The sequence below is a fragment of the Rosa chinensis genome, chromosome 6 (assembly GCF_002994745.2).
Source record: "Rosa chinensis cultivar Old Blush chromosome 6, RchiOBHm-V2, whole genome shotgun sequence".
Classification (NCBI taxonomy): Eukaryota; Viridiplantae; Streptophyta; class Magnoliopsida; order Rosales; family Rosaceae; genus Rosa; species Rosa chinensis.
Window position 1 is genome coordinate 57582646 of NC_037093.1, and position 25904 is coordinate 57608549.

The 25904-nt window shown below is 37.1% G+C and overlaps 3 protein-coding genes across 4 annotated transcripts; 2 read left to right on the forward strand and 1 right to left on the reverse strand.

Moving 5' to 3' along the window:
* Window positions 1-2980: 2980 nt before the first annotated feature.
* Window positions 2981-10897, forward strand: LOC112172591. Of its 2 annotated transcripts, XM_024309996.2 has the most exons (17): window positions 2981-3349; window positions 3436-3552; window positions 3827-4000; window positions 4132-4263; window positions 4342-4428; window positions 4507-4592; window positions 4780-4861; window positions 4969-5160; window positions 5473-5532; window positions 6251-6330; window positions 7097-7413; window positions 7505-7596; window positions 7692-7821; window positions 8180-9402; window positions 9492-9796; window positions 10147-10317; window positions 10406-10897. In XM_024309996.2, the coding sequence occupies exons 1-17, from the start codon at window positions 3113-3115 to the stop codon at window positions 10518-10520; spliced, it is 3600 nt and encodes a 1199-aa protein (XP_024165764.1). In that variant the 5' UTR covers window positions 2981-3112; the 3' UTR covers window positions 10521-10897. The 2 variants fall into 2 exon arrangements, with proteins under 2 accessions (XP_024165764.1, XP_024165762.1); XM_024309994.2 differs by having other exon boundaries at window positions 4132-4428.
* A 5603-nt stretch (window positions 10898-16500) lies between these two features.
* LOC112172319 lies at window positions 16501-18334 on the forward strand. The gene is made up of 3 exons (XM_024309611.2): window positions 16501-17037; window positions 17744-17865; window positions 17970-18334. Exons 1-3 carry the CDS (start codon window positions 16624-16626, stop codon window positions 18118-18120), a joined length of 687 nt encoding a protein of 228 aa, XP_024165379.1. The 5' UTR covers window positions 16501-16623; the 3' UTR covers window positions 18121-18334.
* A 266-nt stretch (window positions 18335-18600) lies between these two features.
* On the reverse strand, window positions 18601-22399 carry LOC112172318 (UDP-galactose transporter 1). The gene is made up of 5 exons (XM_024309609.2): window positions 21955-22399; window positions 20963-21212; window positions 20654-20861; window positions 19483-19714; window positions 18601-18983 (listed from the first exon to the last, which is right to left on the reverse strand). Exons 1-5 carry the CDS (start codon window positions 22063-22065, stop codon window positions 18750-18752), a joined length of 1035 nt encoding a protein of 344 aa, XP_024165377.1. The 5' UTR covers window positions 22066-22399; the 3' UTR covers window positions 18601-18749.
* Window positions 22400-25904: the final 3505 nt, after the last annotated feature.

Consider the following 25904-nt stretch of genomic DNA (forward strand, 5'->3'; position numbering starts at 1 on the left):
TACAATTCTTTGTTATATAACGTTTCATTTTACACTAAAAGTAGTCGAAGTTTATCATATGCCCACATAAATCAAATAAGAGCCTTTGCTATTAACTTGATCCAATGTAAAATCAAGAGACTCGTATGGCTTGGGATCCAATGCTAATGTATGGGACAAGTTGCTTTCTAATAGTATTAACAACATGAGATCAACATCTCAAGCAAGGGTTGCTACAATCACAGAATTATAACACCAACAATTCTAAAATTAATAGTTGTTTAGAGTTGAGAGTCCTATGCTCAAGATAAAAAAAATATAGGCTATATACGCTACCGAATAATCGCTTTGGAATGTGTCACTGTTACCCAAATAGTCGCCCTAAAATATAAGGGTTAAGTTATAGTGTAGGAGATTATGAGTAGGGGATATCGTACCCAAGAGATTGAAAACTCACTTTAGCTAGGGAAACTTAAAGGATGCTAGATGAATATGCGAATTGTACAAATCATAAACAAGGGCTCACAAGTGAACCAAAGTTCATGGTGATTATATACAAGATGGCGTAGTGGTTTGCTTTTGGTTTTGGAGATGATTTGATTTGGAAATAACTAAGTGAATACTTAAAATGTAAACTAGGCTAAGCTAAATTAGATGTGATGAAATAGATGGGAGTTAAGACTTAAGGTTTCCACCTCTAGCCTCTCTTGCAAACAATGCTGCTTATGTAGTGAATGATATCATTTTGATTAGCCAATTTTTCTCTCATTGCATCCCTCTCCGGTATGACAAGGGACATGCTCATTTTGATGATATCAAGTGTAGTACTTAACTACTTAAGTCCTCTAGTAAAAAAAAAAAAGTACTTAAATAATGCATTTCAATCCAATAGGGTATCTAGTGCATTACCCTAAGTGCGTAAAGCTTGGAAATGAAAAAATTATGCAAACCAACCATGCTTATCTATAAGTGATGGTAGTTCACTACCCTAACATGCACACGTGATATGTTATGATGCTTCAAATAACCAAGGTTAATCAAGCATAATTGTTTCTCATGTCGTGGCAAATATTCATATCCAAATTGATTAAGTTTAAACATAAATATTCAACTATTGAACTAGCATGTTAAGGTGCTAATGAAAAATGCATCAAACATAATATTTACATCAATGTCATGCAAGATTGGCTAGGGCTTTTAATCATAGCCTTAACAAACTAACTACCTACTCATAATCAAATACATAAACTTCAACATGTTTATGAACATCAAACTAAAGAGTATGGTTAGAAAAGTGACTAGTGATGATCAAGTTGAGGATGATGTAGATGAATTCATGGAGGCATTGACATGACGCTAACGGTGATGGTGATGATGATTCCTCAAGTGATGCTAGAATTTTCTTCCTTCTTCTTGCTTGATGGTGGAGTATGAGATGTAGAAATGATCAAATGGTGAAGCTTTATGTATATGAAATGGAATGACTAGATAAAAAAGATTATGAATTTGGTGGTGGTGGTGATGGATGTTTGTAGAGAAGATGCTAGTGGATTGTGTATAGAATAGATAGAGAAAAATGTAATGGCTAAGTGTGAGTAATTATTTCTTCCTTGTGAGAAGGGATGCGTAAATAGATGGAGAGAGAAATGTGTGAAATGATGATTATAAGCCAAATGGAGCAGCTCTAGCCTTGTAAGAAGCAAATGGTGGAGTATTGGAGTGGCAATAGATCCTAAAACCAAGGGAAAAATGGTATGCGAGTGATGTTGTATGTTAGAATAGGTAATGATGAGTGAAAGATAGTGATTAAACCCCTAGAAATGTAGCAGATTTTGTGTGTTAAATGAAGACTTTTGGTGCACATAGGGAGTAGAGATGGTGTTGGGAAAGAGGAAAGAAACGTATGGTTGATTTGGAACAAAAAAGTTTAAGATTTGATTATGATGGAATGATGGTGAATGAGTGTGATGTAATAAGTACAATATTACTCCTCCATGAATATGACCGAAAAATACATTGTACCATCGTGAGTGGTGGTGCGCCATCACTTGTGCCACCAAAAGTGGTGGTGCATGGAAATTTGGCTAGAAATTCACTTTTTTCTCTTCTTGTCAAGATTTTTTACAAAATATGAAATTAGATTAGTCAACACTAAATTGGACTTTAGAACAAGTAATTTTCATGTTTTAGGGCACAAATACATATATGAATAATGATCCAACAGTCACCAAACCATATTACGTACTTGAGTGTCAAGAAAGATTGTTGCATTCACTCCAAAATAGTGATTATCAACCCTTGTGCTTAGAAAACCATATTGCCCTGGAGCAGTGCAACTTCCAACAAATATAAACGTACAAGTACTAGCTTCTATAATCTTATCAATCATTTTACATACACTCCGGCGGTACATTTTAATTGCGTGCTAGTCTCATTGCGTTAATATCTCACCGTAAAACATAACATTGGTCTAATAAATATATAATTGTTGTAGAGGAACTGGATTTGAGAGGAATTTGTTGTGTTTTCTCATTGATAATAGATGCCTCTTTATATAGAGGATTACAATGCATAGAGTCTCAATTATATAAGGAAAGTAATCGTACATTGAATAAGAATCTAGATCCTTCTAATTTAATCCTATTACCACTAGAGCAAGTAACTTAGAGTTTGGGCCAAACACAAATTAGGGTTCACTTGAACAATAACAAAATTAACTAGTGATGAGTAAATTCGTTTTCTTCGATTAGTTTTTTCACCTACGCAATCCCACCGTTAAACTTGATGAATCCATAAACTCATCAATAGTAATTGAGATATTAGGAAACAAATATCTGGCCGGGTAAAGAAAATTTATGAGGCTGGTTAAATTGAAATAAATAAAAAGAACGCCCAAATTGAGTTTCACACCTCCAAAGGCGGGAACAAAATCTTCTCTTTCCCTCCATAATTTTTGCTTTATTTCTCTCCCTACTAACCACGTTTCCGTTACACACAAAAACTCTGCTCAGACCCAAAAAAAAAAAAAAAAGGACCAGACTAGACTTTAGCTGGTCTTTCTCCAAATCCCTAAAATCTCTGCAAAAACCCCCAATTCCTCAACCGAATCAATCCGCTCAATTACTCGATTCACATGGACGAATCGCCGCAGAAATCTCCGGCGACGCCGAAACGGCGGACCCGGCGGAGACTGGTGCAGTCGACGCTGGTGCTTGTGAAGCCGGCGGAGCCGGTAGAGAACGGCGATCCGAAGAAGGAAAATAGCGAAGAGAAGAACGATCAGGATGAGGAGTTCTGCGGGAGTCAGAGCAAGAGGAAGAGGAAGCCGGCGGCGGCCAAGAAGACGCCGCCGGTTAAAGCTCCTAAGAAGGTGAATTTTGAAGCTCCGAGTTTCTGAATCATATAGTACATTATGTAATTTCGTTGCTGATTTGTAATGATTTTGTTTGAAACTAGAACGGTAAGCGATCGGCGAATAGTACACCGACGAAGAAGAATGGAAAAGATGTGGTGGTTGAAGATGGACCTCTGATAATGCCTGATTTGAGATTAGAGGCCAAATTGAGAAGCGAGGTTAGTCATTGCGTTTTCTCTGAGGGCTGTGGTTTTATTGTTCTTTAGTCTTCTTACATGTAATGCTAGTTACATTGTGCTTCAGAGTTTTATGGATTATGTTTTGGTTTAAGTCAGCTCAACTCAAATAAGCATCAGATTCTAATTGAAGTAGCTAGTTTTGTGATCATTATATTGCCTAGATTTTAGTAAAAAAAACTAGTAAACTATGGAGTGATTGTAAGTTTTGCTCATTAACTTTGCTCTAAGTGTATTTCCTCATATGTTTCATTAGGAAATCTCACGGATCTGGACGAAGGAAGGAAGGCAATTACATCCCTTTTTTGCATGTTCGAAAGCGGGGAAGAAAAGTCAGGAGGCAACTGAAGTCGAGGGCAGTTCAAGCTTCATGGGCAGTAAGGAGAAATATATTACTTGTGCCCCAATTCATGTGTTTGAAGATACTCAGGTGTGGTTCGTTTGGTTTAGACATGTTTACAATGTTTTACAATAGTCAGTATCTAATGGCATGAGCTGTTTATAAATTTTAGTGTTTGCTTTTATCTTTCTGACCTAAAATGAATCCAATCTGCAATGCAGGACGATGCTGTGTTTCTTGATTGGAGAAATTGGACATTTTGTGAGGAAACTAGTCTGACAAGTGGTCCTCATCATGAATGCATGCAGTCCTCAATATTTGAGGGCTCTGTTGAGTGCTTAAATTTTGATAAGGTTTCTAGTGTTTCCCAACCGTGCAAATCATCAACTTTTCAAAACACAGCCTCTTTAGATCAGTGTCGTATTCAACAGGAATGTGCTCATGAAACATCATCCACAGTCCCTCAGTTTTTGCCTAATGAGCAAATGAGGTGCTGTCAGCACTCAAAGGAAGTAGAGGTACATATTTCACCATCCATGTGAATAAAATATTTTAAGGAAGTCAGTTTCAACTCAATTAATTCCATCTTTTGTCAGGATTGTGAGGGTGGTTTGTTTTCTGAGCATACTGGTTGCATGAAGGAGTCAGATATTGAGCAGCAGAATACATTTCTGGAGGAAAGGTTGAATATTCTTTATGTCAATGGTCTTGGCATTTATGACTTTTAAGGCCAATTGTTTAAAACAAAGTAGTCTCGACTTTAATCTGCATGGTTAAAGACTATTAATATCAATTCAAGCCAATGTACTATATTTAGCCTATCTATATACAATGAGATCTTGTTCACTTTACTGATTAATAAATTTCAGGATGTCAAACAATCCTGGTTGCTGTGATCACTCTGAGAATAGCTTATGGACATATAAGTACCAGCCAAAGAATGGCAGAGAGGTAAGGAATCTGGGTTCTGTATCTTCTTTATATCACAGTTGTGCATTTAACAGTATCGACCTTGAATTTTCTATCTTTAAAGGTCTTCTGAAAACTGGATCATGTAGGTATGTGGTAATAATGAATCTGTGAGGTTTTTGAGTGAGTGGCTTCATTCTTGGTATGAACGAGATCTTCAAACCAGTGAAGATGGTGACAGGCAAGGCATTGATTATAAGTGCACTCAAAGTGACTCAGAAAGTGAAGATGATGAGATCTTGAAGAAAAAGAATGTTCTGTTAATTACAGGGCCAATTGGGGTATGACCTTTTTATCTATTTATTTTATCTAGTTGAATTTCTGTCCATGTATTTGTGCGTGAAAGTATCCAAAACTTTTGTTGGGAATGATATTAAGAAACATGTGTTGTCAATCTTTATGGCATGTTGGTTTTGGGTACTAGAATCTTTAATTCAAATCAATGTTTCACCTTGTCTCTCAATTTATAGGAATTTCTGCCATCAGGTGACTACTTTCTGGCATAAAACTTGTTAGGCACACATAAATGTAAATTCAGTGCTGATCCTTTTGGTTCATTGTTTTTTGGTTGAAGTATGCTTCTCATCTTGCAGAGTGGAAAGTCTGCAGCTATATATGCGTGTGCAAAAGAACAAGGGATTAAGGTTTTGGAGGTACTGAAATTTTATCCTGACATGTATTCAACTTTTGATCAAGATTTGATTTGTGAATAATAATTACATTGATTAAGAGAGAAAGAGAGAAGAAAGTTGTCATGTGGTAGTCAAGGAACTCATAAGAGGAAAATTAGAACATATTGCCAAGTCACCCTATGGAACTGTTTACTACTCTGCTGAAGGTTACAATTGCTCGTATGACTTCCTAGATATCACTGCCATGTTGGACCATGATTTTAGCTTATGGTTGCTGGGACCCATATTAACATATAAATTATCAAGAATTGGACCTTTGGATAAGCTATGGCTACAAGTTTGGGCATAGATATGAAAACATCCCCTACCTGATGTCTCTTTGTTTGTAGTGAAGTAATCATCTTTAGATCTAGAAATATGTCCAGTAGTTAGGTTGTTGGACATAGGACCAATATGCAAAAAGATGCTTGTCAATTTTCATTGGGTCATTCTAAGTTAAACCTTACCTTCAGTCCAAACTCTAAACAATGGAATGGGGATCCCGGATGATGCATGGAATTCAAGGCAATCACTAAATTGTTTCATCCTGTCATTATAACATATTTCTTTTTATTAATACATGCAACTTTGGGTATATATTCATACTTATATTGATAACTTCTACATAATCTATGACCATCTCCCGGCATTTTGATAGTTTTGACAAAACAATTGATTTTTTTATATCTTGTCTAACCAGCTCAGTGCATCAGAGTGTCGGACTGGAGCTACTGTAAAACAGAAGTTTGGAGAGGCGTTCAAATCTCGCAAATTTCAAAGGTGTGCCTTATTTATCTTTCAAAAGTATTGGTTTAATTGTTGTTTCACTGCCATGAACTGGATGATTCCCTCTAGATTCTTTATTTGAGCAGGTCCACATCGATCTCTATGTTTCTTCTGTTCGAGCAAGTTTACATCTAAAACATTACCTGATCCCAGTTTTAACAATGCTGGGTCAATTTTGCCACACAAAAAAATTCTAGGTCAAATGGTCTCAAAAGTCAAAACCATAAGACTATTCCCCTTTTGCCTGATGCGTATATTATAAATGGTTTGCCTGTCCTTGATTGTGTGAATGGACTATTTAAGTAAGATATACTTGTCTGGCTTGTCCAAAGCTACTAAATGCCAGAGATGAGAATTAATGAATTGCGTCTTTATGATTATTTGACCAAGAGATCGGTTCACAATAATTTAATGTGAATAGAGCATCTACTTTGAGAAGATTAATATCACCTCTAAATGAGGGTATTTACTGCGAGTCTTTAACTTATGAGTAGTTGAAGCTTTCATATTTCCAAAACTAGCTTCTTTTATTGTCTTTTCCACAATGTTATATTGCATATACAAATGGTAATATAAGCTTTCAGTTAATTTTGTATATTTATATGTACGTTTTATTCAGAAAGCAAGTTCTTGTGTTTGAAACTGTTGCTTGTAAATCATGTTGATAGCTGGTCTTGATCATTATTTATGAACTAGAATTTGCCAAGTATAAATTAATATATTTCCGCCTTGTTATTTATTGACTGTTTATTTCTTTCAGATCAGTGGCCAATGCTGCTGGTTCACAGAACAAGCTTATTATGAAGTCTCGCTTTGTTGAGGCTAATGGTATGACAGGCCAAGACTTGGATGATGATGATGATGATCTTGTTGAACTGATACCCATATCAGATGAAGAAAGTCATGATGCTACTGGAACTTCTGTAACATTTGCCTTCAAGGAGGACTGTTGCAAAGATAAACTTGTTATACTTTTTGAGGATGTGGACATTACTTTTCAAGAAGAACGCGGTTTTATTGCAGCAATTCAGCAGATAGCTAAAACAGCGAATGGGCCCATAATATTGACCAGCAATAGTAAGAGGTTTACTGGTTAAAATAGATGTACTCCTTGAATTTTTGTGTTTTGAAGTGTGCGGGGACTTATTAGAATTGTGGAATATTGTAGGTCCAAAACCTGACCTGCCAGACAGTTTTGATAGATTACAAGTGCATTTCATGTTGCCATCATCAGTGGAGCTGTATTCCCATGCATATATGGTATGCAGTTCTGGCGAGTCATTTTCTGGCTAACTTTCTCATCGTCTGCATTTCAAACTAGATGTTCTTAAGTTCATTCTTTAATTATTTTGTAGGTTTGTGCTGCAGAGAGAGCCAGCATACAGCCCTATTTACTTGAGCGATTTATTGAATGTTGTGGAGGAGATATTCGAAAAATTATTATGCATCTTCAGTTCTGGTGCCAAGGAAGAAGTTTTAGAAAAGGTCAGTTGGAGGACACATGCATGCATATTAGTTGTGTTTAGATCCATATGAATTATTCTGTAAAGACTCTGGAATTCTGTGCACAGCGAGTTGACTTTTATTGAGTAAGATCCCCATGACAAATTTTTAGTTTATATTATAAACTGTTTCACTTGAAAAATGATTTTATGTCATCAAATGCTTTTGGGAACTAACTCAAATCTGTTTAATTGCTTGTTTTGTTTAGAGCCTTTAGTTGAAGTATGTTGTTTTGGTGTTTCCTATGTGTTATCATCCTTTCTACCATTTTATTAGGAAAATTCTTTTATACATCCATTGTTTTGCTGTAACAAAATTAATCATATATTTGACCGTGCAGATACAAAAATGATGCGAGAGACGTATGGTTCATTGCTATTTGATGTTGAGGCTGGTCATCAGATGCTGCCAAAATTATTACCTTGGGATTTACCTTCTCAGTTATCTGATTTAGTAGAGAAAGAGATAACCAAGTCATTATCAATGATGGAAGAAGGTTTAAGCCCAATGGAGGTAGATGACAATACAGAAGTGCAATGTAGTTTGAACATGGCTTATAGTGAAACGGAAAATATGGAGGCCAAGAAGGTAGCAATGCTGAGCAGGAATGGCTATACTCATGAGTGCAGTGAGTATACAGCAACTGATGCTGCTCCCGACTTTTCTAATGATTCAAGTACCTCATTTCCTTTCCCCCGGCGACATGTTCGGAGGATGCATGGTGTTATATTGTCTTCTGATTCTGAAGATGACTTTACGAAGAATGGATATCCTACAGTTACAGATAAAGATACTAACCATGAAATCCTTGGAGCTGACTCATTATCAGAGATGCTGCTTTTTCCTGGAGTGACGAATATAGATAGAGGACTTTATGAGTGTTTAACTGCAGATGAATTTCACACAAGTGAAATGTGCAACTTTGCAGATATATCCTGTGTGCCAGAATCGTCTTTTGTTCCTGAAACTCAAATGGATAATGAAACAGATTTCTTATCTCAAACAATGTCTTCTGGTCACTTTGCAACAGCTATAAATGAAGTATTTTTGGGCGATGAATTACCAGTTGAAGACAATAATGAAATAGATCTGTTATCTCAAACAGTGTCTTCTGGCCATTTTGCTAACACCATGAATGAAGTACGTTTTGATGAAGAATTACCTGTTGAAGACAACAATCCTGCTCAATTAAAATCAGGATTACAGATAAATTTTGATAAGGTGGGAAATAATTGTGATGCCATTCTAGAATATTCTCATCAGGAGTTGGAAGATTCTCAAAGTGAACATGGGGAGACTGTTGCAAGAGCTTATCAATTGATGGATGAGTGCAGCCGCATGGATTTTAATAAGGGCTCCAAGTTTATACAGGAGAAAAAAACCTCAGCAGTCAGTGATCTTGTACAAGATTCATGGAACAAACTTCGTGGATGGCGCAATGATCTAAGGCAGTATGCTGCATCAGAACAAGAGGCCTCTCAGATTGTTATGCTTGCTTATAGAATGAGCAATTTGATCTCGGAAACTGACATGTTGTTTTCTAAATGCCAACCACTAATGAGTGTAAGTGTTGTTATTCTTGTGTTGGATATCAGATCTCCTTTTGCATTTTGTGTGTTTTAGTTCATGATGGCAATTAGATTTTTATGCAGGATTCTGTGGAACCATCAATGATCTTCTCGGATGAGTCGGATTCATTCAGCTGGTGTGATGAGCGGTTGCAATTGGCATCCACAATTGCCCAGCATGGATTTTGCTTCTATGCCAAGGGCATTTCTTCTGTAGGATCAAATGTAGGTTGTGTGAGGAGGGTGGACGTGGATATAGCCTCTGAGATGTTGGCTAACACAACTAATATGATGGCCTTAGGTAAGTTAGTTGGACAGGGTATGAGAACAAGTAAGACATCATATGCTGGAAGAAATTCAGAGATTAGTCAGCCAAATGTGATTACAAGGTATTGTTTCTTTGCTGGGAGAATATTAAAAGAGAATCAATTTTCCAATCGGAAAAATGCTTCCTCTGTTTATATATTATATCTATCTGTATATATAATTAAATATTAGTCAAGGATGTTCTATTTCTACAGTTGCCTATTCATCATCTAGAATGAATTTTAATTCATAGTCTCAAACTTTGTATTTGTTTACTTTCACATCAGTATTGCCCAAGTTTAAGGGGCTTATTTTCTCTCCATTTTCTATTGAAATGAAGCATTTTGCAAATTATTCTGTAAACTCTAAGTTGGATATATTTTATTATATGGTATTTCAAATAACCAAATTACTCCTTGTGTCTAAAATGCAGTGAAATCAAGTCACATATATTTGATGCAATCCAGTCAATTGTACCTTCCAGATTCAACTTGACATTGAGAGGCAGTGCATACCTCGAGTATCTTTCCTCACTTCGCCACATTTCAAGATCAGAAGCTTCTCGTTTGTCAAAAGGCGTCGAGATGACCACAAGAAGAAGAAGGTAATCAACCACTACAGTCAATTTTGTTTTTGCAGCCTTTAGTCAATCCCCTGCTTTGTTGATTTAGTCGCATGATTTTCTAATGCAGGAGGAGGGTTGCTCCACACTACCTGAGCAGTGGTGCAAGAATGTTGTCTTCTGAACAGTTATCATTGCTAGATCAGAATAACTTATGTGGGAAGACCAGCACCTCTTCCGATTAACTCTGATGCAATTCATCAGATAGAAAACTAACATAATGTTATAGTAACTTCTGAACCTCAATAAGGTAGTCAGGTTCAATAAGGCTGCTCTAGAAAGACCCGAAAGGAATCACTATGAAGGCTTAAGATTCACTTACAGGAAAGGGGCAAATCCCGCTATAGTTCCTTCCCATTTCCCTCATTGCAACGCTTAGAGTGATTATATTTTATTATTTTCTAGAGCTCCTAGGTATTATTTATGTTAGTATGTAACGCGTATATATTTAAGTGAAAATAGGAAAAGAGTTTAACCAGACAACTTCAGTACAACTACAGTATAGCTTAGGGCTTTGGGTGGGATTTGGGCAAGCTTTGGGTCAAATAGCTTTGTTTGTCTATGGTTGAGATTGCAATTGCAAGTTTCCTGTACCTTTCTAAAGAAGTAATAGAGTAGCAAGCTTGGCACAGTAAGTGCGATTGGGTTCTCAGAGAGTGATTTTTAACGGTATAATTATGCGACTCCAATTTTTATTGGAACATTTTATGCGGACTCAATGAACAGAAATAGAACTCAAATGGATGATTAATTGGAAATTTGAAATTATCACTAATCCCAATTCGAGGTTGAGTTTCACAAAAACCTCATCTCAATTCTCTAAAAGAAAGCAAAAACCAAACATAAATATGCACATATAGATGCTTAATTTATCCAGCAAAAGAAATCCTCCATTGGGAACGAGGTTACAAATTACGCACCCTATCCCATATGTGTGGGAATGAGGCCACACACCAGAGAGAGAAGTTGTTCTACTTACTCAACAAGGACAGAGGAAATGATATATTAGTCTTAATGAGAGAAATGGGTCCTCAAAACCAGCACTTGAAAGTTGGAACAGCACCAAAAACCATAAACAAATTTGATAACAAACGAATGTTAGATTCTTGGATTAACCCCAAAAATAAGCATAGAAAATAAGATTAAGAACATGGGCCACCGGCACCGCAGAAGATTTACGTTATGCGTTTGGTATTGTTTATAGGATTTCACGAGATGCAAGGAGGGTGATGCTGAATGCTAATTCGTCTTTATGCATGGAGTTTGTTTAGACTTTAGAGACACAAGAGAGTGGAACAAGATTCACTGTTTTTCGTTCTGGGTGGGTGTTCATGTTGACTCGTTTACAGTTTTACTTGCCTTAACCTTCTTTTATCTTATATATACATGAAGCTAGCTCAAGTTCCAATGCATACTTTGATGCTAGTACTCGTCACAAAGTTGTTCTTTGCTTGAAAGATATACATGTTATGTTTCACAAGATGGTCAATTTTAAATCACTTTCTAACAAGAACAGGGGTAAGGTGGCAATTTGCACTCCAGTTTTCTCACGTATTTGATTTGGAGCAGCTATTTCTAACAAAATAACATTATAATGTTCATTTGGACGACGATTAAGCCCATTCGTAAACCGAATGAAGACAATTACATCAAACTCATCTTCAAAATTGAAAATTAGGGTATTGATGGATTCCACCTGAATGAAAGTGAAGGCAATCACCTCCATGGCTCCATTCAAGTAAAATTATCAATATCCATTAACAAGCATGTGCAAATTACCTATAATCTTTATATTGAGAACAAAATTTGTCTATAATTTTTTGATCACTCATGCCATGAGATGGAGTGCATGAAGCAAATAATAGTTCTCAAGTGTACGTGGATAGCACTATTGTTGTTGTATCAGATTGAAGCAAAGGTCAGGATGGTAAGTCAGATTGAGAAGAGAGAACAGTGAAACAGTGAAAGGGATCGGCGAGTTGCCCGGGAGCAATTATTTGAAAGTACCTCTCCTTCTGACTGACTGGATCAAAACACCAAATAAACCCAATTTACGAGGGGCTCCATCGTCCTTTTTCTACTCACTTTTGGCTCAGAACCCAGGTCCCAATTTCTGACATTTCGTAACCTCGCTTATTCATCATTCATTATGTATACAAACAAAAATACAAAACCACCCTAATTTTCACTATAAAAATTGATGCTATTATAGGCTGTCTGCAGTCGGTTCCACCATGACGTGCAGTATTTTCTTTGCTCTTGCTGAACGATGATGATGAAGACTGAGACAGTAACGAGGGGACCCTTCGAACCAGAACCAGAAGCAAAACCCAGAACTAGAACGTACAGAAGGACCCTATTTACTCTTTGGTGCGGATCTTAGGACAGTACGTGATAATGGCTTTCCTCTACTTGCCTCTGGCTTGGTTTATTGCCTCTGGCTTGGTTTATCATTTATAAACTCTTCATTTCAGTTCACTAAGAGTCTCATAATATATCTGTTGGTCACAAACTCTCACGGGGTTGATGAACAAGTAAGAACAATAATATTATTGATCGAATGGTTTGCACTGAGACAGAGTTATAGAGTTGCACCATGCCACCATCACACACCTCTCACCAAAATAAAGAAAAATGCAAGCATTCAAGGGGATTCAAAGTATTCAAACACAACCTAAAATAAAGATTTTTCGACCAAGATGATCCTAGGGACTTCGATAGCCACGAAAGATGAAGAAGTCCACGTACATATGTGCTTGCTTTTCTTGTTATCTGGTAGCTTATATTGTATAAATACAGTTTAATTTATAAGTTAGTCAGTAAAAAGTATTTGTAAAATGCAATAAAATAATTTAATGAGTTATTGTCTATAAAAATTGGTAAAATACAGTTTTTATAAGTTAAAAACTACGGCTGCTTATTGTCTAAACTAAGTTATTCTAAACTAAACCCTAATCAATAACTGTTTAGTTTGTTAATGAGCTTAATCAAGAACTACATTCTTCCTATGAGAATGTTTTAGCAGCAAATTATAAAGTTCCACATATTCTATGTTGGTAAATTAAATGTACTAAAAGTTTTTTTTTTCTCTTTCTTGACCTAGCGCTCTGTTAGGGTTTATCGTCGGCCTCCTCCTTCGAAAAATTCCCAAACTTTCAAACTTCAATGGTCATGGCCATTGGCAGCCTTGTGGCTAATTGTCTTTTTCTTTTTGCTGCGTTCGATTTGGCGCTTGGAGTACCACCTTGGACAAGGAGCCCTGTGGTTCCTGTCAAAGACGGTCGTTGTGTTTTCATGGCTGATCTGAGGCTGAAATCCGATGGTTTGAAGCCGTGGTGGTCTGCGGCAGATCGGCGCGTCTGGATCTTGGATGAAGGTCGTGGGGTGGGCGACCGTGGCGAGCGTATCACAGTCGGATTTGATGGTGTTCTCTATCTCAAAGGCGGGGCCTTCCTGGATTATGGCTGGTTCACAGCGGCAAGTTATGGTGACCCTGTTCCCGATATGGGTCTCGCATCTAAGCTCTGGGTTGGTGGTTGGCGGGAGCGCTACTGCGGTGGGAAGCTTGGTTTACATCTTTCTGCTTGCAGCGGCGATCCTTTCTGGCGGGGCTGTGCTGGGTTCCCTGGACACGGATGGTCTGATCTAGTGGCGAGTACTGGCGTCGTGGATTGGAGGTTGAAGGTGATGGAACAGTGGCACTGACGGCGAGTACCGATGGTGGTGCATCTGGCGGTCTTTGGTCCTTCAAGCTCACTGGGCTAGGGGTTCCAGTGGGCTGGATTACTCTTTTGCTATGGGATTGGATGGACTGGGTCTTTATGACCCATAATACTATTTAATTTTTGTTTAGGTCGCAAAAACCAGAGCCTTAGTTGAAACCTTTTTATGTCTGCTTCGAGGTTTCTTTGTTTTTGTTAGAATAATGGTGCGTGGACTTCCTAAAAGGTGAGTGTACTAGGGATTTCTTGGGATTTTATTCTTCTAGAATAGGGTTTTCATGAGGTTCTAAGGAACGATTCTTTCTGTCGACCCCATAGGGGTGTTTCGTTTTTGTACTGCTTGCTGAATTTAATGAAAGGGCTGACCTATTACTCTAAAAAAAAAAGAACTACATTCTTGTCTAAGTCCATGTTAGTGAAAGAGCTAGGTATAATTGTGGTCCAAAAGGCCTAATTTACTTGCTTGGTAACTTGTTTTCCTACCTATTATGGTGGGATAGGATAACGAAGATTCAGTATAACATTTAAATCCCTGTTTCCTAGCTGGATGCATTGATGCATTACCAAACTGAATAGATAGGTCAATTTCCATTACTGAGTCTCAAAATACAATTAATGTGATATTAACTCTTCAGCTGAAGACATTAATTGGCTGCTTACACATTGAGAAAACTTATGCAAACCTGTGTGTACCTTCCATTGGAATATTTTATGCATTTCAATGAACTAGAAAATGAAAGGTGTGAGGACTGAGGACAGAAGTTGAAGTTAAATGCAGTTCAGTTGATCACATTAATGGGGAGCTTATACAAGGACAAAGTAATTTAATCCCAGCCCCTTCAATGTGCCAGAAAAATGAGGTGGAAGTTAAATGCTCATGTGAAGTTCTGAATTTTTTCCCGTTTTTAGCAATTGTAGGTTTGGAAAACATAAATGAAATTAAGATGAGGGACACCCAATGATTGATCTATCTTAACATATATCTAAGTTTTGATCGATAACTTTGATATATGGTAAGATGGATCAATCAATCAAAATATATCTAATTAAGCTTTGGAGATTGTTAAGCATAAACACCCAGGAAATGTAGGGTTGAGTTCTTAATCAAGCGTGTATATTTGGTTTGAGTCGATCAAATGTGGAACTAGTGGCGTACGTACAAGTCTCATTTGAAGCCTGCTCCTCAATCGTTCAAAAGTTCTTTACAATTGAAGAACTCTGGTCAAATACTAAAATTTGGTTATGCATTGGTACTGGTTCAAAAATCCACAAATTATAATAGTATTTTGGGTTCAACTTTCTTTTTATATCCACAAATCAATTTGTAATCCTCTAGGACCTCTATACCAACAAAATTGTAACTCTAGTTTAGTCAAACCAAATCAGAATTAAGTTTCCCAAAACAAAATTTTCCAGTTTTTATTTTTTCTTCTATCAGAAAATTTTATAATTGCCTAGAGCAGTAAACTGCCCCCATGTCCATGTGAGATTCACTCACAAGAGAAATTCTTGCGTAAGGGCTGCCGCACCACGTGGCGATGCGGCCCTCTTATCAGAAAAAAGAAATTTTTTTCTCTTTTTCGAAACTGTCTCTGATTTTTAATGTAAAATACCCAAAATACCCCCCTATTTGGTCACTAATTGAGCCGCCGCACTACCACGTGGTGCGGGTACCGTACGGAAATCTCTCTCCACTCACAAACTCATCCAACCAGTTCACCACCTCCAATAATCAACTTATTTAATGAATTAAAAATTATAATCCCATAGTTAACTTTGCCAGAGCTTAATGCTCACCATGACTGTCACAAAAAGTTTTTTTTTCTCTCTCATTGTTTCACTAAAATTCAAATGTAGGTTCCAGAATTAGCCCCCTGATAAAATTACTCGGTCTTCATTAAAAACACTGATTTTTACTTTGTACCTCTTCCATTTCCTCATTTGGAACAGGTTCATAAAAAACTGGGCAATGCATTGGGTTGGTGATGGTTATCATCCAGAAAAGGGTTCAGCCCAGGAAAGAAGAGAGGGCTTTGGATAATAGTAGCACAGCCTTGTGACATGAAATGCCAATATTATTCCAATAAATTGTGATTCCCATAGTTTAATTTGTGATCAGATAAAAATGCCATGATTCATATCCCACACAAAATCCAGAGAAGAGATTGGAAAATGATCTGAAAATGAATCTGAAATAGATATTATGTAAGAGACAGATATATTAGGCATAGTACAGAGAGAATCCTTCCTTTCATCATCGCACATCAAACAAAACCAACCATAGTGATTGTTTCACCGCATCTATTCAGAGTAAAGTCACTGCCAAAAGTGATTCCCGTGACACTACTTTTACCTGCAGAAAGATAAAATCTTGGCTTTGCATCATCAGTATTTTTAACCCCATCCTCTCTCTCCTCTCTCTTTCTCCCTTCCCTATTATAATAACCAAGAACCCATCAATACCTAAACCTCGTAGTAAAGCCTCTCTCTCTCTATTAGTAGAAGTAGTACTGGTACTAGCTAGTGGGCCGAGTGTTGATCTTGTAGAGCAATAGGGTAGCATAAAATGCCAGCTTCAAGTTCATTTCTGGGGCAGATGAGTGTTAGGGAGGCTTGGAAATCAACTTCAAGAAGGTGGGGAGGTGGGAATAGCAACCCTTGTGGTGGCAACAGCGGTGGTGCAACTCCACACTCTGAGGGAAGCTTCAAGAAGCAAATGGAAGGGTTTAGCAACATGTATGGTAGCGGTGGTTATGGTTATGGTGAGAATGCAACAGTGAGGAAGAGAGTCATGGTGGTGGTGGATGACTCATCTCATTCCAAACATGCAATGATGTGGGCTCTCACTCATGTTGCCAACAAGGGTGATTTGCTTACTCTTCTCCACATCATGCCTTCTAGTTCACATAGGGACTCTTCTGCTGGTTCTCCATACCTTGCAAACTCTCTTGGGTCTCTTTGCAAGGCTTGCAAGCCTGAGGTTTGTTAATCTTCTTCATGTTTTTTTTGTATTTTGCCTAGAAATCATGTTGGTTTCATAAAAGAGTTTTTACAAGGTTCATTGGATATTTTATTCATCTACCTTGTGATTTCTTCAGTTTATGTTTATTATTTACCAAGAAAGATTCTTTTCCAAGGATCAAATGGGTCTTCGTGGATTCTAATTTTTTTTCTTTATGATAAATCGGATTTATCATAAAGAAAAAAAATTAACAGAGATCCCAACTAAAGCAAATTAACAGGGATTTATTAAATCCCTACAAGTTGTTAAAGATTGGGAGTGTGCTAGCTTATCTTGTTTGATAGATCCCAACTGATCTTCCCTTTTTACCTGTCAATGCTGTTCTTTCTTGGTCCAACCTGTCTTGCCCTCTCCTCTTGAATTTCCCTCTTTTCTTTGGATTTTTTATTTTTAAATTTTAACTATTTCTTTTACCATTTTCTTTTTATTGTCTTTCTCTTCTTTAGATGCAGAAGGGTAATGATTTGGATCAGAGACAATAGCTAGGCTGCCTTCTCAAACTTTTCTTTTTCTTTTTTCCAGTGAACTGACTTCTCATCAGTTGCTTTGCCTTTTCCCAGAAACAGAGAGGGGACATGGGTTCTGTGTGTATGTTACATTATTTATCTAACATCCAAGTCATGTGCTTACAATATTAATATTATTATCTTTGGGGAATATTCAGGTTGAAGTGGAAGCACTTGTGATCCAAGGACCTAGACTAGCCACAGTGATAAGCCAAGTGAAGAAGCTAGAGGTCTCAGTCCTAGTTCTGGGTCAGAAGAAAGCTTCTTCCCTCATTAGCTGGTAATCTAACCTACTCAATCATTTCCTACAACACCCTTCTCATGAATCTCAAACTTTTAGATCCTGATCTCTGTTAATTCTGGGGTTCTTTTCATTTTATGCAGCTTATATGGAACAAGCAGAACTGAGGAGTTTGTGGAACATTGCATCAACAATGCAGATTGCTTGACTATTGGAGTGAGGAAGCAAAGCAAAGGTGTGGGCGGCTATCTCATCAACACTAGATGGCAGAAAGATTTCTGGCTCCTGGCCTAGTTTGGTTCCCCAACAAGGATCTGGATCCCTCATATGTGTCATATCTAATAAGTAATTAAGTATACATTGATTAGCTTGTAATCTTTTAGTCTAACTACTTACATAGAACTAGAATCACTAGCGGATCTTTTCTTTGTATTAATGAAATGTAGTCTCTTGTAGTCCCCCTCTATCTATTAATAAATTGCCTCAGTTATTGGAACCTCCAACCTTTAAAAGCTTTTTGTTTTATGTTCCAACCTTCAACCAGATCTAAATCCTATTAATGCATGACTGACGGTGTTATCAAACCATTTCCAAATGTCAACTTCACCATCAGAAACTTAAAGAGGCTCTGGTAGTTCCAGACTTCCAGTTTCTTGAAGCTGCATAGTAGTTTGGGAAATGACCCGTGATGGTGAAATTGCAAAGTGCTTTTGGAACTGCCACAAAAATTGATGTATTCATTCACTCACAAGATGAAGCTGACGGGTACTCCAGTTTGGCAAGGGGAAAAATAACTTATATTAAAAATCTGTAGTCTGAACCAAGATTACAAGCAAAGAGCCAAAGTGAATAGTAGTTTTGTGTACTCAGTTTCCTATAAATAATTTCCCGACTGCCAAGAGCCTTGTTCATGACTTGAACCATCAGACCTTGTCATCTAACTTATCATTTACTAGAGGGTGCAGCTCCATACGACCTCGTGGAGTCTTGGGTGGAGTCCTGGGTGTTCGAGGAGCTCCTGGCAGCTGTTGGGATAGCAGGTGTCTTATGTACCCATAAAAAGTACATCCCACGAGGGTTACTCCACATCCAACAGCATTCATACCGGAAATTGGGTTTCGGAATATCATCCATGAAACAAGGACAGCAACAGCAACCTGTGGGCAGAGTTCAATACAGAATATGTGACAGATGACAACACATTTGCCCATTTGGTATGGCCTAATAACGGATTAAAGCTTATAGGAGAGAATTCAACCAGCAAACTACGGGTTATTATAGCTGGATCCACTGTAATTCAAGCTTTTAGGAAAAATCCAGCCCAACAACTTAATGAGTAGTTGCAACAATGAATTAAAATTCAATGATATGATGCCCAAGGGGAGCCCCTAGGGCAGTAGAAGCTTTTTCAGCTGAAAATAGTTGTTGCATGCATGAAAAAAAATGAAAATCAATTGGTACGTGTGTGATGGATATCATATTCTACTAATTCTAGGCATGGACTATACGGAGCATTATGAAACGGGATGAAACTTGTGTGTACAAGACAAGGACCGTATCATTTATGAACCCAAACATAACTACTTGGCCACTTAGTTAACAGATATCTATTATTGCACCAATATTGCAACGCAAGTCACTGTGTTTAATATTTACCTTGAGGTTTCCAGCAACATTGAATGTTACAGCAGTTGTGGAATGAATCACATAGAAGATGGAGAAGTTGAGACAAAATGCCAATACCCCAGAGCTGAAAATTATGGTGAGGGATGGAACAAGAGTCTCATGGGTGTGAAGCCATTCAAGAACTCCATTACCTTCGAGTAGCATAGCAGGTACTCCCAAGATCATGGTTGCAAAAGGTGCCATGTAGTACACAGTGTTTATGCTAAATTGTATGACCAAAACATTGATAAAACAAGTATCAGCATGAATCATGGAGTCATGAACACTTCATGCACACAAATACAACTGAAACAGTGAATTTTTTTATAGCTTTCTAAGTTTGAGTGAAAAATTAAGCAAGAACTACAAAAAAAAAGACCGCTGAAGCTAGAAGCCACATGGCAAGATCTCCAAACAGAAAAATTGAGAAATAAATACATGCGAGGATGTAAAAGAAATTCTAATATGGAAAACAAAAGGGAAGAAAAAGGCCCATGTTCATGCTCAAGATTCTGAAAAGGTAAAGAGCAGATAACAAATTCCAGATTGTCTACAGTACAGGGAGACACAATATCAGACCTTAATTTATTTCTCACTAGGGTGTGAAGCCAAACCTATTTGAAAATTCCACAACTTCTCAACAATTTTAGTCATTATGGCCACAACACCCTACAAACTGTTTTCTGTATCCAATAAATTTCCAAATATTACAACATAACCTGCTTTCAGAATGAACATTCGGAGACATTTTTATACATCACAATAAGTATACAGGTCTGAGTCTATCAAGTTTGAAGACACTGATATGGAAAGGATTGCATTTTTTCTTTATATGGACATTCTGTTATATCTTCTATGTGAGGTAAAACCCTCTCTTTCTTACAAAAACACGTGTATGCTAGGCACATAAAATGGAACCTGATTGCATATTTATATTGTTGATATCACCAGGAGATTAGCATGTAGAAATAGTAAATCAAAATAGCACTGAATCTGGAAAATCATGCATATAATAAAGCCTGTTATAGCTAAAAGAAATGGATTGAGAAAAAATTATGAAAAAGTTGATGAAAATTTAGGCCTTGCTATGAGACAGGAACAAGGAAAGCGAAGAACAATGAAAAAGATATGACAATTTAAGCCTTAAGAACAGAGAGACTACCTGTCAAACTTGTATCCATGCAACAGAGACTCTGCAAGGATAGTCTTCGTGGAAGTAGCCAGACAACCAAATAAGGCAGCACAAAATCCAAGCATATTAAAACTAAGCTCTGTAACAGAAGTAAGAAGAATTCCTCCAACAATGGGTATCAAGGAAGCCCAAATTCGCCAGTCAAAGCTCTTTCTCCAAACCAGCCACTGCAAAAAAACTGTTCAAATTCTTTGATCAGATAAAGCTAGAACACAGTATACAATTTCATCAGGTCATCAGGACGACTGATATATAATATTAGCCATTTCTGGATCTGACCTGTGGTCGCGGGAGTGAATGACTTAATCGTTTGCATAAAAGAAACTGGAATGTAACGTAAGCTCACATTCCCCAACACTATGTTAATACAGAACACGAATGACATAGGAAATATCCTTTTCCAGCGATCTTCAGGCTCAACTGCTATTAGTGGTTTAAGCTTCAACACCTTGATTACCGTGTATGCCCCAATTGCCGAGCATATGAAATGCACACATGATACAGTTAAGGGAAACTTAAAATCCAGTTTCTGTTCAAAAGAAAATGATTCACAATTAGGAACACAGTGTTGGCTATGGAGCAAACTTACAAGACTAATGCAAAAAGACATCCCAGTGTAAAAGAACAGTTAAACCCCAAAAGTAACACCGTGACACCACTTATGTATGATCTTATCACCATAATTATAATCTCTGTCACGCAAGCTAAAACCAATAATTCACCCAAGTACAAAGGGAAAAGAAATTTCCCTCACATGAAGAATTATTAACTATATTCCATCACAAGATTCCCCGAGTCTAACCTCTCTATTTAAAAATGTCCTTACTCATCAACAAGCACCAAGGAAAACCTATTATGCCTATAAATTCAACAAAATTGTTGGGCCTAGGTTTACCAAACTCATAAACGAAGTTTTATGCCAATAACACATGAAGCAGAATTCAAAGAGCTGCACATCATCTCATCAGTATGTCACCTTTTAAATCCCCTCCCTAACACACTCACGCTGAAAATTACTTTCGACCAAAAGGCAAGGCAGCATTGGTAGAATGGTAGGGTATCATGATTATAGTGTCCCTAATCTAATCACTCCAATCTTAAAAGATAAACAAAATCAACGCAGCAAACACCGGAGAATTAAACATTGCCAAACAAAAAATCATCGGAAAACCCGAAATTGAGCTCACCCCAGTTGTCACAAATACACAACTGGCGCACATAACACAAAGCAAAAATAGAGGAATTATGGAGAGAGAGAGAGAGAGAGAGACCTGAAAGATCCACTTGTTCATGACAACGACGGTGACATTGAATCCCCACCATTGAAGAACAGCCAGAAGAGATCTAACGACGGTCCACTGGCACAGCCGAGACTCCTCCATCTCAGACCCAGATCACTCTAACAGACCCAGATCACACGCACCCACAAAAACTCTCTAACCACCCGACCTCAATTCCCAGAAACCCAGAAACAAGAAAGACAGGGAGCTAAAATAAGAGAGACGAGAAGAACCCTAACAACAATAGCTCCTTTGATCTCTCTGATGAGTCTGGGAGAGGAGTTCTAGTCCCATGTGATTTGTCCCTCAACAGCTTCCATATTGTGTTTTTATCTTCTTCTTCTTCTTCTAATGTTCCAGCTTCCTATAACGTCTTCTTTTAACTCTCTCTCTCTCTCTCTCTCTCTCACACCATGAAAATAATGTTATGCGCTTCTCTCCGTTTCAGCTTTTTGTACTAACAGGCCTCGAACCGGCCCAACTCTCTCTCTCTCTAAAAGGTTCCGGGGTTGTGGGTCCCCGCCCGGTTAGGAGGTCCAAGGTTTCATTGGGGTCCAGCGGATCAGGAAATCGCAGCCCTTAAATGAATATACTTTTGTTTTCTTTGGAGTTTGGCATTGACCAGGATTTGCCAGTCCCCTTTTTCTATTTAATGAATTTTAATCATTTATTAAAGTTTGGGACTTTTTTTTTTCTTTTTTTTTTTTTTTCTGATAAGGACGTTGTTTAATTTTGATTAACAAGGTTAGCATCATTTGTGGGGAAGGGATTAAACAGTTCATACTTTTGCTTGAGAGGTGTAAGGGGTTTGGTATTCATTGTCTTGTCTTCTATTACGGTACAAATAAATGTGGGCGTGGTATATACTTTCGACCAAACATTTATAAGAGATTATTTTGTAAAGAATACGTTTGTTTGTGAGAATCAGACTTTTGTTGGTTAAAATTCCCGTTTGTTGAAACGAGCTCTAGTACTGTAGTACAAAATGCTATAAAATGTTTATTTTTCATTCAACAAAACAAACTCTTATACTCCCAACATAAAATAATTATTGTAATCGAAAATTAAAAATTTAAAAACATAAAATGCTTATTAAAATTCATTCAATATTTAAAATCTCGCATCTTACTTCTTACAAATTCATTTAACCAAAACGAAACCTCAAAAATTACACTTGAAAATGTGTTACATTATAAACCAGGAAATTATTACTTCAAGTCTCCACATCACATATGGCTTATTTATGTGGTGAACAAAAAAAAAGGGGTTGATGCCCGAGTATGAAATTGTCAACAAGCATTTAATTTAGTAATTAATCATTAGTCTCATCATAACGTTGGCATTGAGAGGACAAAAATGCATATGATTTTTCTGTTTTCGTTATGTGTTGGTTGTCGAGAATGCAAAACTAAATTATTAATCTTGTCAGTATTATTATGTGCGTGACTTAACTAATCTTATTTGGGTCAGTGTTCATGTCTAAACGGCTGGCATTGGCAGTTTAAATTAATCTCAGTTTTGTATTGTCCTCTGCATATGAGGACTCATGAGAATGTTCCTTTATTGAGTTTATTCAAACACTTGATTCAGTTCTGTGTGGTGTAGGGAGCTGGGGGGTTTTAATATCTCATTTTTGTTTCATGACAAAGATAGAATCTCGTAATCTATACTATTATTAAGAGAAGAAGATTTGTTAGCTAAAATCTAAAATTTTGACAGAATTGATCCTAGAAGATTAATAAACTTTGAGAATTAATTAAATCATAACGATAATTAAGACATTTACAAAATGTATTTTTATTATAGTTTTTTTTTAAAAAAAAGTACCCACAACTCACTTTTCTCTCTCTCATTTTCTTTTCTCTGCAATAACCAACTCTTTTCTTTTTTATTTTCAAATAATAATAATAATAATAATAACTTACACATGCAGAGCATGTGTGGAGAAATGCTTGTTATCGAAAATAGTAAGATGTTGATACGGTAATGTAGACATACTGTGGGAGTCTTGTGAGGAGTTCGTGAGTGCAAATACGTATTCACTTTATCACGTAACATATACACTTCACTAGGGCAGTAGGCCTTGTCCAAAACTTTAGTAAACAGACTTTTATTCCTAAGAGTTTGAGGTAGTATGTGGTTTTTTCTTTTCCATGTGCTTCCGGGTTCGTATTAATGAATTTAGCGATACAAAATTTTGGTAAAGGCTACGACTCCACGACAATTGCCTGTCAAACTTGCAAACTCAATTGGATCTTCAAAGATGTGCCATGCTTAGAACTTTGGTACCAAAATTTTGGTATCCACCCCATAGTCAATGCCAAACATTTGGTTTGCGACAAAAAATTTGACACCACATGTTACTGCACACATCAGAAGTTAGCAACCTCATTCCTAATTATTGACAAGTCAGCCTTTTCAATCATACCTTTGCAGTAACCCAAAGTTAAATTAGATCGCACAAAATAATATGCCAAAAAATATACTCTTGCATGGTTGCAGCAGCCCCACCTCAATGTTGAGCCTCTAAACGACAACTTCCACCTCTCCTTCTCAAGAGAACATATGTTATTTGTTTTTTATTTTAATTAGATCTTGAGTTTCAGAAGAGGAAGACCGAGAATTTGAATCGGAAACTCTCCGGCACGCACTTATTACTGCGTCAGAAGTTTGAAATGTCACCTTATTAGATTCATATGAAAAAAAAAATGAAGATCGAGATTAAAATTTGAAACTTTCTAGTATACAATGCGGACATTATCACCTCGAAGTCTAATATAACATTTTATCGAGTCAAATAGGCCCTGAGCCTGCTATTTCTTGTGTACGAAGGAAGAGCAGATGTCTTTTGAGGGCTAGCTATAAAACTTGTTTCGGCACCATATATGGATCATCACACGCTTACAATAAAGAAGAATATATAAGTTGAACAACGTAATTTGGAGACAGTTCTTGGGGTGCATTGCAATTCTACCAAGCACGTACATTTTGTTCATGTACGCAACAATATATCTAGCTCAATCGAGGTCAAGCTCATGCATGCATGGTTAATTCAAAAGAGTGATAAAGACTACATTAGTTGAAAGGGTACGCTACTACTGAAAACTAGCTACTTTGGGCGCATGATACTGCATATTTAATTTTCCCATATATTTTCTTATATCAGTGAACAACTATTCGAATAATATAAAATATCTGAATTTACATCTCATTTTTTTGCACATTTTTTACTGTCAAAGTAAGCATTTTACATTTTACATCAGTACATCACATAACACAATTCGTCCTATATGATATAATCATAGAGGAGAAATGCACCACGACCAAACGCCAAGAATCCAAGATCCACAGGATTCTAAATCCCTTCAAGACTTGAAGTTGAAGGTGGCAAGCATGGAAAGCAACTGGTCCATAGCTAGATGATACATGTGTCCACAAGTCAATTTGTCTCCATAAAAGCGATATATACTCAACCTTCCACAGCCAACAACGCACGCACGCGCCTTGAAAAGTCTAAGAGTTCGCAGTTTCCAGGATCACCGAAGCATGTGTTATACGTTGGAAAGCTCATGAGTCATGACCCCTTTTTCTTGTTTCTATTGGCTTTTGAATCAATTTTGTATTTCGTTATTTTCTTCTTCTTCTTGAAATAAATGAGGTTGAAGTCGGATAAGTTGGAAGGCTCAACTTCTCGGCTATATTATTGTTTGAATAAAAGGTTTGAACCCGCTTTTTGCAATGGCATATGCCTGTTATCAGCCTCTATTTGGAATACGTATTGTATATGCCGTGTTGCATTATTGTAAGGAAACTAAGACAAGAAGAACAAGAGCAATTCTTGGATATGGGTTTAGCCGTTTAGGCCAGAATGCACGTCTCTTTCAATATGAACATTGCTGGTTAGTAGCATCTCAGCATCAGAGGCCATTGAAGAGCTTGAA